Genomic DNA, 14,066 nt, shown 5'->3' with positions numbered 1-14,066 from the left:
AATGCGCACGCAGGGAGGTGGCAGAAAAAAACCAGGAGCACTAGCATTTACAGCGAGGGAATGACATCCGATGCAGTACAGAGTTTGTTGTCTTAGAAATAAGATATATTGATTACATGTTATATATATATATTATTTACATGATACTTTCAGCGTGTTATAACAGCTCGTCACCCAGTGATAAGCACTTTGACTCAGCAAAATTAACGTTAAAGTGAGCGGCGTTTATCTGACAGGTCCATTTACGGTAGCACCCTCTCAATGAATATTGGATAAGACGAAATGGTCAAGCATCCAACCCCAAATATACAATGTCATTGAAGCTCCACGTGATTTTACAAGAGAGAAGTTAAAGGTCTACAAGTCTTTGGATGACAACAATGTTGTTCTGTGTGGTCATGTGCAAGAAATAATGCTCCATGATGACCAGATTCAACACTATGTAGTGCTAAAAATTGAGGTTCTGCATAGCCAAAGACAAGGAAAGAAGACGGTGCAAAGCCTGGGTAATCATCAGCAAACAAAACGACTGCATTCTGACAGCCAACTACACCTGTAACGTTACGGCTGGGTATGTGAACTTACACTTAGAGATAAAGTTGGTTTTATATTCGCACATTCGGACTTTCTCCTTAATAATATCATTTATCATTTCATAAAAGTATTATTTGTAAACTCTAAATAGCGAAATCGCATTAGCAGCCAATGACTATCAAAGTACAACATTATTCACAGTCAAATAAACAGTGTTAATGTTGTTTTTAAGTCACACTTGCAGGTTATTTCAGACCGAATATTCAAAGTGCCATGGTAAACAATATAGGGAGTGTGTCACAAGTTGTCACTGAATGAATGTGCCAATATAAAACCAAGTTTACCTTAATAACTTACACTTTCACGTTTTATTCTTAGCATTCAGTGTCCACAGTTTCATTAACTATATGTTAAAACGAGTAATGATTGAGCATAGCATGATCTTACCTGACATGAAATTAAAACTGCAGAGTCCAGCATTTCTAATAAGGTCGTCACTTCAATCAGCTCCCTTTTAGCCAAAGACGTCTGCAGTTGGCATTAAAGCAGTGTGGTGTCCAGTAAAAGTTTAAGTTTTTGGCATCCTACCGCATTGTTTCCCTTTCCTGGCACTGTCTTTTTCCATAGTTCCTGATTATTCACACTTGTTCTCTGATTACCTGGCTACTTATTTTCTAAAACCCTCAGAGAGTCCTCATGGTCTTTCATTGATGTGGTTGCTTATGTGTTGTTTATCAATGACCTCCAGTGCTATTTATAAACTCATTTGGATTTTATTACACAGCATAAAGAGGACAGAATGGAAGTCCAATGTTTTTTTCATCTGTTTATCTGGTGTTTAAAAAAGCACAGCTGTTTTAAACATTAGCATTATGTTTTTTAGCTTACTTATAGGAGCCTGTTAGAGAGTTGCAATCTAAAGGTTGCAGATTCAATTCCAGGTCCTGGCAGGATTTGATGATGGGGGGAGTGAATAAACCACACCCTCTTCACCTTCGATACTCAGCTGAGGTGAGCAAGCCCAGCTGCTGGAAGCAATAACTGCCCACGGCTCTGGGTGGATGCTCACTGTGTGCTCTCACTTCTCACTCAATATGTGTGTGTGCACTTGGATGGGTTAAAAGCAGAGGACCACTTTCGAGCATAGGTAAAACCATACTTGACAAGGCTCAGTAATGTAGATTGTCTTACTATAGGTTTATAAATCTGACTTTTTGTGTTTTTTTCTGTTGAAGGACTCGGATTTCTGCTTTCCAATCCGTCTCATCATGGACCAACGTTTATCCTTTACATCATCGTGTTTCTCAGTATTTAACTGTGAATTGATTTTAATTAATGAATAAGTTAACACATTGCTTAATATAAGAATGTTCAGTGCATTTGCCTGTCTCTTTATAACTATTTTCAGAAGCCACCCAACTAGGTCAGAGGTCACAGAGACCTTGAGTGGATCTGAGGGCTGAGGACAGGAAGCAACTGTTTCTATAGTAATTTCTACGAGTTAATACTGTCTAAAATGTCTAAAGTGATTTTGCAATTTTTACGGTTAATTATTTTAAAGTGATTCTACTTTTTATTCAAGATAGACTTTATGTAGTAAGGAATTATAACTGCCTGAATGTAGATTCTACCGGTTTTTAACCAGTTTTGATAAAGACGGCTGGGAGTACACTCAGCCTTGGATAAGAAACAGATTATACTTTAAGTGTGTGTATTTTATTTGATTTTTGATCAGTTTCACAGGTCTGGAGTCAGCTCTAATCAGTCTAAAGGGTGTCTGACGTTTATGTTTAGATATTGTTCAGAATTGTACGCACGAACCTCACGTGGAAATGTTTCTAGTCTATCTGTGTTTTAACCAATCAGATTAGAACACCTATATGTATGATGCAGTTAAGGATGTTATGTGAGAGTATAATTGTTATTGATTGGTGATTGTAAGCAGAGCGGCCTAGGAACTCATTGCGAGTGTTGAAGCTGGCTTCTGTTGATGTAACTGCAAACTATCTTCATTAAACTTCATTTATTTATTTAAATCTCTGACTCCAGCTCTTCTTCGTCTACCAGACTGGTCATTCTTTGGGTTAAACTGTATACAATCCCTACACGGTGTATTGGCTATAATATTGTATTGAGCCTGTTTGGAACAGAAGGAATCTGGTGCAATCATCAGATTTTTTTTATCTCTGTATCTACCTAATGTAATTTCTCTTGAGCCAGATGAGTGGACTTAAAAATCAGAAATGTGTTTCTTTTATGAACCTCTATCACACATTCTTCTATAAGTACAGTATCTTAATTCTCTATCAAAATAAACATGCATTCTAAAGATTGTTTGTTTGTTTACCATATATTTTCCTTATGATGTCTTTTCTAGTCCAGTCTTACTAAAAGTAATGTGTGTCATCTACTGGACATAACAGTCAACTGCAACAAGTAATCTGTCTATATTTTGTCATACATTAGAATGTAACAATAGTTAAACACCAAAAGCATTTTTAGAAATGTTTTATGACATGTTAAAAATCGATTCATGGCAATGTTATTACACTTTTCCTGCAGCTAATACGATTTAAACATAAAATCTCTTTTATACATTTGTTGTGCAGACACCAACATTTCTTCTTTGAAACTTTAACAGCTTTATTTTATCGCTGCACATTCTCCTTTTGCAATATTCTCTGATTTTTCATGCTGTATGTATTAAGAAAGGCAGTGAAAAAATAATCAGTATTTGCACCCACATTAAAAACAGTACAGAATAATAAAAAAAAAAAACAATCGCTGTAATTAAAACAGTATTTTACAAAAATAGTACAAAGTATGCTTAAAATATGCACTCACCGGCCACTTTATTAGGTACACCTGCCTTACTACTAGTTAACACAAATTTATAATAAGCCAATTACATGGCAGCAACTCAATGTATTACGGTAGTAGACATGGGCTGTTTCTCAATATGCGTTCTTCAGCAGTCTTGCGTCCTAATGTTTTCATGTAACGTCATCATCAACTGCCAAAGTTCAGTTCCAATACTCAAGACCGCAAGAACAGAGGATGCCTGAAACTTCCCGGATATGTTCTTGATATCGAGGATGCACCGATGCAGCCTTGAGCACTGAACTCACGCTAGAACTCCCAGAAGTCATTGCGACTGGAGTGGGAAGCACAGCATTTTATTTAGATTGAAGTTCAGAGATTCAACTTATTTATCTCAGAATTTTTGCTAAATGATATGGTAAATATAAACATCACCATGGACATCTTAATAAAGGAATAAACACATTTGCTGAAATTCACATTAAAATCTGTTTTATTTATCTTGTGCAATGCCTATTTATAATGTTTTTATGCATAGTATATATTTTGAAAAGGGGGAAAACAATAAATCGTTGTATGAATGCTGTAATGTTTAAATAATTTTCTATTAAAAACACGTGAAAGTCATGTGACTATCAGAAATAACGCAGCATCTCAATCCTCACAGGACGCGTTCTCTGCCCAAACGGTCTGCCGAGTTCGTTCTTTCAAGGACAAGAGCACAAGTCCGTTCTCTGCGTTCTTGAAATTGAGAAACAGCCATGGTCAAGACGAACTGCTGCAGTTCAAACAAAGCATTAGAATTGGGAAGAAAAGTGATTTATGTGACTTTGAACGTGGCACGGTTGCTGGCTGGTCTGAGTATTTCAGAAACAGCTGATCTACTGGAATTTTCACACACAACCATCTCTAGGATTTTCAGAGAATGGTCCAGAAAAGAGAACATATTCAGTGAGCGGCAGGTTTGTGGACGCAAATGCTATGTTGATGCCAGAGATCAGAGGAGAATGGCCAGACTGGTTTGAGCTGATAGAAAGGCAACAGTAACTCAAATAACCACTTGATACAACTGAGGTATGGAAAACAGCTTCTCCCAACACGTCAAACCTTGAGGCCGATGGGCTACCGCAGCAGAAGACCACACATGGTGCCACTCCTGTCAGCTAAGAACAGGAAATTGAGGGTACAATTCACACAGGCACACCAAAATTGGACAATGGAAGATTGGAGAAACATTGCCTGATCAGATGAGTCTCGATTTCTGCTGCAACATTCAGATGGTAGGGTCAGAATTTGAAGTCAACAACATGAAAGCATGGATCCATCCTGCCTTGTATCAATGGTTCAGGATGGTGGTGGTGGTGGCACACTTTTATTTTCTTGGCACACTTTGGGCCCAGTAGTACCAATTGAGCATCGTGTCAACACCACAGCCTACCTAAGTATTGTTGCTGACCATGGGCCTGTTTCAGAAAGGAGGTTAAGTGAAAACTCAAGAGTATTTTAACCCTGAAATGAGTGGTTACTGTGGTAACTTACTCTGTGAACCTAACCTGGTCAGAAGCAAGTTTTATTCTCTAAACTCAGAGTTTCTGTTGGTCTCCTCCCCTTTATTAAAGATGAAGTGGTAATTCTCGCCTTAGCCTTAAGTTTCCACCCACCTATTTTAATGCTCATTTTGGAGATATGCATAAAAACGATTGATGGAAACGCATAAAACTTTTGAAAATATGCATAAAAAACACATGCAAAATTGAGTAGGATAAACTTTTATTCGATAGAAAATATGCACATAAACTAAGATGAAAACACTTTTACTGAACAAATTACAGTATGTACATTAAAAAAGGTTATCATTTGATGATGAAAATGTGTGTGAATGGACAAACCAGCAGGCTGAGCACACTGTAACACGTTTTAAATGATGTTTTAGTCATTTTAAAATGCCTGAACTGATTCAGTATTATATGTATTATTAATTACCTCCGAGCATCTGAAGCGTGTCAAGAGTCTCTGCGTCTCATGGCTTCAAACGCCCCCACGTGTTCACTGTGTGTCAGCATTGTCTTCTGAGGCGCAAGTACATTTATTAAATAAAGAAATAAGTGACGCAGCTTCTTTTACCACAGTAAATTCTGTTTTAACTGTTGATATTTGGCACCAGTTAATTAGGAAGTGACGATTTTGTTCTCTTTAACTCGTTGGATGGAAACGCTGCTTTATACTTATCTTTTATGCAATATTCCAGTTTTGCACATAAATTTGTGTAATATATTTGGATGAAAACATAGACATTGCCTACCTTTTAGTCACACACAGAACAATAAATAATTAGCTTAAATTCACTGACCTTCGACATGTACTAAATATATATACTATATCAACCTCTATCACTTGATAAGTAAAAAAGGCAGACACAAGTGCACGATTAAATCTATTAAAACTGATAAACGTGTATAAAAGTTTAGAAAAAAATTATACACATCACACATTACATTACTTATTTTATTATACTTAAATATTTAAATATTTTAAAATGTAAAATTACGCATTTACTTGAGCAGCTGTTTTCCCAGGCTAACTTTCTCCGTTTCACTGATGGTTGCTTCTTTTTAAATATATATGCTCATATTTGCTATAACTTTGCATTAGCACATCAAATTCAGCTGGAGAAAGAAATGGTGATCTCTTTTTTTTTAAGATGTTGCCTTGATCACTCGTAATATCTGCGCTCCATTAATAATGCCTTTTTATAGTCATGGTGCGCGCGCTTAACTCTGAGTTGGTCTACTCAAAGTTGATTGACCTAACTCAGATCAGCTGTTCTGAAACTGAAAACTCTGAGTTTTTAATCTCTCGGTAAATCAACTCAGAGTTCAAGTTTAAACTCCGAGTTGTTTGAACTTCCTTACTGAAACAGGCCCCATGTCCATCCCTTTATGACCACAGTGTACCCATCTTCTGATGGTTACTTCCAGCAGGATCACACACACCACACTGTTAGACCTTACCGGGGTTTTTTACAGTAGAATACTGGCAACACTGTTGCCAGCTACTCACTGTAAAAGTTTGGTTACTGGCAACAATTTTACTTATTTACTTATTTCTTATTTAAAGCCTAAAATATATCAGACTCTACATCTGAATTGATGGATAGAGAATAGAGCACACTCAGCAGTAAACAAATCAAACACCTAGCTCCCTTAAAGGGCCAGCATTTTCTGAAAACTTTTTCTAACACCTTTGTGTTTAGAATAAGACGGACAGCCTGTAGGAGTGTGTGGTGATGCCCAAATCAATGTTTTTTTTTTTTTTTTTTTTTTTTTACAGTTATTTACTGCATAATCTACAGAGTAACAGTGCAGTTATACTAATTAAACACACCTGATCAAACTAAATCTAAAGGAAGTGTGTTGAAGCAGGGCTGGAACTAAATTCTGCTGGGCTGTGGCCCTCCAGGAGTTTGACATCCCTGGTACATAGCATATTTTCAAAGGAACTGCCTACATTTATCACAATCATGCACATATCATTAAGTAAAAACAATAAAAATATAAAAACTTCATCCAAAGCAAAAAAAAAAAAAAAAAAAAAAAAAAATATAATAATAATAAATAATCTGATCCTCATGTTGTTCCAAACCTGTAGTAATAAAAATAAATAAATAAATAAAATAACCTGATTAATACATTTATTTAGGAAAGTCTTTATACTATACTGTTAATGCCATTTTTACCATTTGAAGTTTTCCAAACAAATTCATTGAGTCTCTGTAAAAATGTATGTACGTGCTGTTTAAGATATTTTTTAAATAACACATTTTTATTTAGCAAAATACTAATATTCAGCTTAAAGTGCAATTCAAAAGCTTAACTGTAGGCTAAACTAGGCAAATTAGATTAATTATAGAAAAGTAAACAAAGTTATAAAAATGATAATGATAATTTGGTTGCTCTGTGTGAATATTTTTGCCTTTAAATGCATCTTGTCGATATCTTTACCTTTTAATTAGCTGTGACATTGACATTGGTTGACTCCTGATACTCAATGTTAAAAACATAAAAGGAACCAAAGAAAACACAGAGATGGCTGCAGAGAAATTTACCTTATCATTAATGCATTGTCTCACTTTCTCCTCAATACTGACCATACATATACCAAAACTGAACAGTATATGTATATATATATATATATATATATATATATATATATATATATATATATATATATATATATATATATATATATATATATATATATAGCAACATAAAGCATCAGATTACATGGGGTAATAATGGTTGAGCAGTAATTTACCATTTAGTATCACAGTAACTCTGTAATGGGTACATAGAGTAAATTACTGTAATTTATTCTTTGCACTACAAAATCTCATACAAATCCTGCTCATTTTACAGTAAAATACTGTTTCCTTTTATTACAGCAAAACACTGGCTATTTTACAGTTATATACTGCATAATCTACAGTAAGGGTTAACAGTGCATATCATAAAACGTGAATCATCTCAGGCTGGTTTCTTGCACGTGACAATTGAGTTCACTGTACTCAAATGGCCTCCACAGTCACTAGAGCTTAATACAGTGGTGCAGCTTTGGGATGTGGTGGAATGAGGGGTTCACATCATGGATGTGCAGCTGACAAATCTGCAGCAACTGTGTGATGCCATTATGTCAACATGGAACATAATCTCTGAGGAATATTTCCAGTATCTTGCTGAATCTATGCCACAAAGGATTAAGTCAGTTCTGAAGACAAAAGAAAGTCCAACCGGGAACTAGTAAGTTGTACATAATAAAGTGGCCGTTGAGTGTAGATGACATTCATTTAAAACAGTTAAAAAAAAAATAATTAAAAAAAAAAAACTTTAAAGGAAAACAATCAACATACAATAGAATATTAATTTACACAAGTTTACAGAAATAATATGTGTAGAACCTTTTGAATCGTCTTCATTTTAAGACAAAATGTGTTTGTATCCCAATGTTGTCAGCTTCTCCCCTTTGCCTGGATGCCTAAAAAAAATAAGGCTGTTATTCTCAACCTTTATCATCAAAACATCTTCCAAACATAATTGTGTCTTGACTTACCATCATACACTGTAGTTATGGTAGGCTCAGTTGAATCTTGATTTCTGAATGCTGATATGCATGAATAAAAGATTATCAATTATAAATAGCATATTTGAAAACACAAGATATATCAAAGGAAACAAGCCAACAGTAATGGATCAAATAAGTTGGGCTTGGTTAATCATTTATAGCATTAATTTTTTGTTCGAAATTTGTGAGAACAGCAGAAATCCAACAATAATGAAGCAATGATTAATTCATCAACATTGTTTAAACTGTAATTAAAAATGAATTTTATTAAATATGTATGAAGCAGTTTGAACAATAGAGGGATTGATGAATTTATGTTTTTGTATTCATATACAGTTGAAGTCAGAATTATTAGCCCCCCTTTGAATGTTTTTTTCTTTTTTAAAATATTTCCACAATGATGTTAAACAGAGCAGGGAAATTTTTACAGTATGTCTGATAATATTTTTTCTTCTGGAGAAATTTTATTCTTGTTTGTTTTATTTCGGTTAGAATATTTTAATTTTTTAAAATACATTTTAAGGACAAAATTATTAGCCCCTTCAAGCTATATATTTTTTATTAGTCTACAAAACAAACCCTCGTTATACAATAACTTGCCTAATTACCCTAACCTGCCTAGTGCCTAGTTAACCTAATTAACAAAGTTAAGCTTTTAAATGTCACTTTAAGCTGTATAGAAGTGTCTTATATCTAGTAAAATATTATTTACTGTCATCATGGCAAAGATTAAATAAATCAGTTATAAGAAATGAGTTATTAAAACTATTATGTTTAGAAATGTGCTGAAAAAAAAATCTTCCCTCCGTTAAACAGAAATTGGGGAAAAATAAACAGGGGGGCTAATAATTATGACTCTAACTATATGTTGTATAAATATACAAGCTAGCAAACTTTTTAAGCCCTATACCTTTATTACAGTACGTACCAAAGCCTGTCCAGGATCGCAAACGGTTATGCAAGCCTGAGTATGATTTGACAAACAAACAAAATAGAATCCTGGTTAATATAGTGGTTCATAGTATTTTCCTTATAATAAATGAACAGTCGTGCTCACCAATGTGATAAAACACAATAAAAACCACTGCAAAAAGACAAGCTCCAGCCAAAAAGAACAACCAGGAGTTCAGATCAGAGCTCAACGTTACTGTGTCTGTGCCAGAAATAAAAATGACATGTGAAATAAATGCTAAATGATTTATTTTGCTTACTAAGTAATTTGCTATTAGGCATTAAAATTAAATTAAACACCAACTTTCCTGTGCAGGGATCGATTTAGCTGATTCTGTGATCTTCACTCTCCAGCATTCACTGTTCAGCTCACAAAAGTACACGCCGACGTCTGAAGACTCCAGATCATGGATGAGGATGGAGAAGTTTCCTTCCTCAACTAAAAGCGGAAAAGCAGTCACTCGTCCTTCTCTAGGATTATCAAAGTAGATTCTGCCATCAGCTATGATCTTTACAAGAGTGTCTCCATTGTTTAGGTGTCTCCATGTCACTGTGTCACTGTCCAAGCTCGTATTAAAGTGACACGGGAGAGAAACTTTAGATTTCAGAGAGGTGTCAATGCTCACATCTGTACATCTTTCACTCCAGCGGCTCAGAGCTAAACACAAGAGCATGATAAGAATTATACACTAATACATTAAGAATGAAGACTCATTTCTTTTTATAACTTACCATTTGAAAAGGCCAGAGCACTAAAAAATATCCATAGACGTAAAAAGCATGCCATGTTGTCAAGCCAGATTTCAGTGTCAAATAAATTAGACCGAAGTTAATGTGTTACTTCCCGTAATAGCACACAGACCCACACACATGCATTGCCCTTCATAAGTGTGATCACACAGCTCAACTTGGTTTACCTGAAAAAAAGATTGGTTATTTGTTGTTGCTTAAAACTTTTTATATAGTTTATATATATAGTTTTTATATCTAAAAAAGATTGATAATTATTACTGATTACTGACCGTACAGTTTTATTTGACTCATACTGTATACAGCCATTATACAGCCATTAAGGCTGTATTTCCATACCGCAAAATGTCTGTGTAAAATTTTGCTTGACTAAAAACATATTTTGACTCAAACTGTAGTTCACTGTTTACAAACCATCATTTTGATCGAACATATATTACTTTTCTATCTCAATCACAAAAAAATACCATTTTAAAATCTTTTTAAACACTAATGATCACTCCAATTTACGTGTTTTCTGTCACTATTTGACATTTTTTCTTTGAATGTGAAATACTTTATATACACAATTCATGTTTTTTATTGTTATGATTGTCCAAAACAAATAAATGCGAGACACAAACTTCCAATGTTAAAATGTGGGACAGCCTGAGTGCAGTCAAAACTGCCTTTCTCAAGTGCATAGTTTTTCTTTCCATTTCAGGACCACACATAACATGTGACAGCCCTGAAAACAGCTAACCACAGAGTTTCCTATAAGTTCATTTGACATTAACTTCCCTGTCTGTTGCATCAAAAACGATTAGACTGTGCATGCACAGAATAAATCATTTAAAAATGTGTTGATTTGTTTTTGAAAAATTGTGAAATAATTCCTTCTTTCTAATGAAATTGCAATTTTAACTGTTGAGAATGCAGAGAAGGCCTCTGATTAAGGGTGCTGTGCAGTGCACTGCCTACGTATTTCTCAGTTTTACTCAAGCTTTCCATTGCAAACTGTGTTGAACTCTTTCGCCCCCTATGATCAAATGTTGAGTTCACACAGAAATAAATGATGTTATTAGTTACTCACCTTCATTTGCTTTCAATTCCATGAGACATTTGTTCCTCTTCAGAATATGAATTTTAATATTTTAGATGAAATCCCAGAGATCTCCTATCCTCCATAGACAGCAATGTTTCTGAGATGTTTAAAGAACCAAAAACATCGTCAAACATACATTTAAAACTCATAGAACACTTTTATGCACCAAAAAAATGGTAAAAACTATTTCTTAATTTATCTTTGTCTTCTGCATCAAGTCAGTTTACTATGGGCAATACAATGCTGCTGACACAAACGGCAAAGACATCGTACTGCACGTAGTACACTTATCATAAAAGAGAAGACAAAGATGAACAAATTTTCATTTCGTCTTAGTCCCTTTATTAATCTGGGGAAATCACAGGGAAATTAACCGCCAGCATATGTTTTATGCAGTGGATTGCCTTTAGATGCAACCCATCACTGGGAAACATCCATACACACTCATTCAAACACATATACTACAGACAATTTTAGCCTATACCCAATTCACCTACATGTCTTTGGACTTGTGGGGGAAACCAGAGCACCCAGAGGAAACCCACGGGAACACAGAGAGAACATGCAAACTAAACACAAAAACGCCAACTGACTCAAACCAGCGCCCTTATTGCTGTGAGGCAAACATGCTACCCGCTGCGCCACCGTTTTTGCCTTCTTTTCTTGGTGCACAAAAGTGTATTTAGAGCTTCATATGATTACAGCTAATGTCAAGTTTTTGACAGTTTTTTAGGTTTTTTTTATGGATTTTGAATTAAAATTTTAATTTTTGGGTGAACTAACCCTTTAAACATAACCCTTATAACCCTGTAGGAAATCCATTCTGCATCCTGTTTGTTATTGAAAGGCATCAGTTCAGTTCCGAATAGTGCTGTTCAGTTAATAAAATTATGACAAAAGTTAAGAGGTAGTTTGATAAACTAACATTTTATGGCTGTTTGTGGTGCCATTACTGCAATGCCATGTCTGTATACAAAATCATTTGAAATGGTAAACATTTTACTGTCTCTTTTAATAATATTTATATTAAAGGATAGCTGCTCAGAACACGTCTTTACTGCACTATTGCAACAATCTCATAAACACACACACACACACACACACACACACACACACACACACACACACACACACACACACACACACACACACACACACACACACACACACACACACCACTAGAGTGCGTCATTGCAGAACAATCAATTTGTTACTAACTCAATATACAACAATCTCCAAAGAGCTAAACATCAATAACCAATACTTAATAGCACAAACAGTAATATTAACCCTGCAGTTGTATTTTTTTTTTCAATATTATGTGCCATTGGGAGTGAAAAAGTTTGCATACCTTCTCCCCACATATATACCACATATACCATTTCCTTCCATGTTAGTCAATATTAGTCTTGTATGAGTCATAAACTGACTTACCACAGCTTAGTCCCTGATTTATCAGGGGTCACCACAGAGCACTGTACCGCAAATTACTCTGGAATAAGTTTTATTGTGACGGATGTCCTTCCTACCACAACCCAGCAATGAAAGCAAACTAACTCGTGACATAACAGTGTTTGGGAACAATCATTTACTCTCTCATTCACATGCAGATTCATACAGTATGGCCAATTTAGAAAATCCAATTTACCTGTAACGGAGGGCCTGGAGCGTGAAGCTGCGAAGGGCCTAAAGGGTGGAGCTGCGGAAGGCCTGGAGCGTGGAGCTGCGGAGGGCCTGAAGGGTGGAGCTGCGGAGGACCTGGAGATTGGAGCTGCGGAGGGCCTGGAGAGTGGAGCTGCGGAGGGCCTGGAGCGTGGAGCTGCGGAGGGCCTGGAGAGTGGAGCTGCGGAGGGCCTGGAGAGTGGAGCTGCGGAGGGCCTGCAGTGTGTCTGTGTTTGGGTGTCTCTGTGTCTGTGTTGTAGTCGCGTGGCTGTCAGTTGTGTTTACATATCAGCTGGGTGGTCACGTGTACGCCGTCACCAGCATTTGCCGTGCGTAGCACCGCCCAGCTGTAATCAGCTCCCTGAACTTGCTCTACAGTACTTCCCTGTTCTATTCATTATACATCTTCCTGCTGCTCACTTCACTCATCAGTCATCTGCCTGCGTCCATCCTTCTCTGTTTTCTGTCTGAGTCCAATAAATCTTTTTACTTGCAATTGGGTCTCCCTGTAATTCGTGACACCTGAAGCATGGAGCTGAAGAGGGCTTAGAATATAGAGAGCTGCGGAGGGCCTGGAGCGTGGAGCTGCGGAGGGCCCGGAGCATGGAGCTGCGGAGGGCCTGGAGCATGGAGCTCCAGAGGGCTTAGAACATAGAGCTGCGGAGGGCCTGGAGCGTGAAACTGCAGAGGGCCTGGAGCATGGAGCTGCGGAGGCAAGGCAAGGCAAGTTTATTTATATAGCACATTTCATACACAGTGGCAATCCAAAGTGCTTTACATAAAGAGGAATAAAAGAGACAAGTTTAAGAATGAAAAAGAAAAGAAAAACATAATAGTGCGATCTGTCTGATGCAGCACAGCCCTCATTCAGTAAAGGCATACCTAAACACATGTGTTTTCACTCTTCATTAGAATGTCCCTTATGCTGGAGCACATCTGATCATTTCTGGAAGCTTATTTCAGCAGCGAGGGGCGTAGCTGCTGAAAGCTGATTCACCCCGCTTTGACTGAACTCTTGCAATTTCTAGTTTATATGGGGTTGGTTGGTTGCGGCCTCTTTGTGACCTGGAGGACAGAAGGCCGCCATCTTGTGAACTGGAGGACTTAAGGTGGCCATCAGGTCTTGCTGTGCTTTGCCTGCCCCCAA

At 36.5% G+C, this 14,066-nt stretch overlaps 1 protein-coding gene across 6 annotated transcripts in view; it reads right to left on the bottom strand.

Moving 5' to 3' along the window:
- Window positions 1-2,908: 2,908 nt before the first annotated feature.
- Window positions 2,909-14,066, bottom strand: part of LOC103908820 (uncharacterized) — a 52,190-nt gene continuing 41,032 nt past the window's right edge. For 2 of the 6 annotated variants that reach the window (XR_012390734.1, XR_012390731.1), the window contains exons 4-12: window positions 12,906-13,624; window positions 11,246-11,354; window positions 10,156-10,340; window positions 9,728-10,081; window positions 9,530-9,625; window positions 9,401-9,436; window positions 8,461-8,511; window positions 8,309-8,385; window positions 7,760-8,118 (exon numbers count right to left, since the gene is read on the bottom strand). Coding sequence is in view for 2 of the 6 variants with exons in the window: in XM_073923510.1 (XP_073779611.1) it covers window positions 8,360-8,385; window positions 8,461-8,511; window positions 9,401-9,436; window positions 9,530-9,625; window positions 9,728-10,081; window positions 10,156-10,210 (618 nt within the window). In the remaining 4 variants the exon portion in view is untranslated. Of the gene's footprint in view, window positions 3,229-7,759; window positions 8,386-8,460; window positions 8,512-9,400; window positions 9,437-9,529; window positions 9,626-9,727; window positions 10,082-10,155; window positions 10,341-11,245; window positions 11,355-12,905; window positions 13,625-14,066 lie in introns of those variants that run through there. The other 4 variants (XR_012390733.1, XR_012390732.1, XM_073923510.1 and 1 more) reach the window with 4 other exon arrangements.

Source organism: Danio rerio, chromosome 15, assembly GCF_049306965.1.
Source record: "Danio rerio strain Tuebingen ecotype United States chromosome 15, GRCz12tu, whole genome shotgun sequence".
Lineage (NCBI taxonomy): Eukaryota > Metazoa > Chordata > Actinopteri > Cypriniformes > Danionidae > Danio > Danio rerio.
This window is presented reverse-complemented; position numbering and strand designations above follow the sequence as displayed.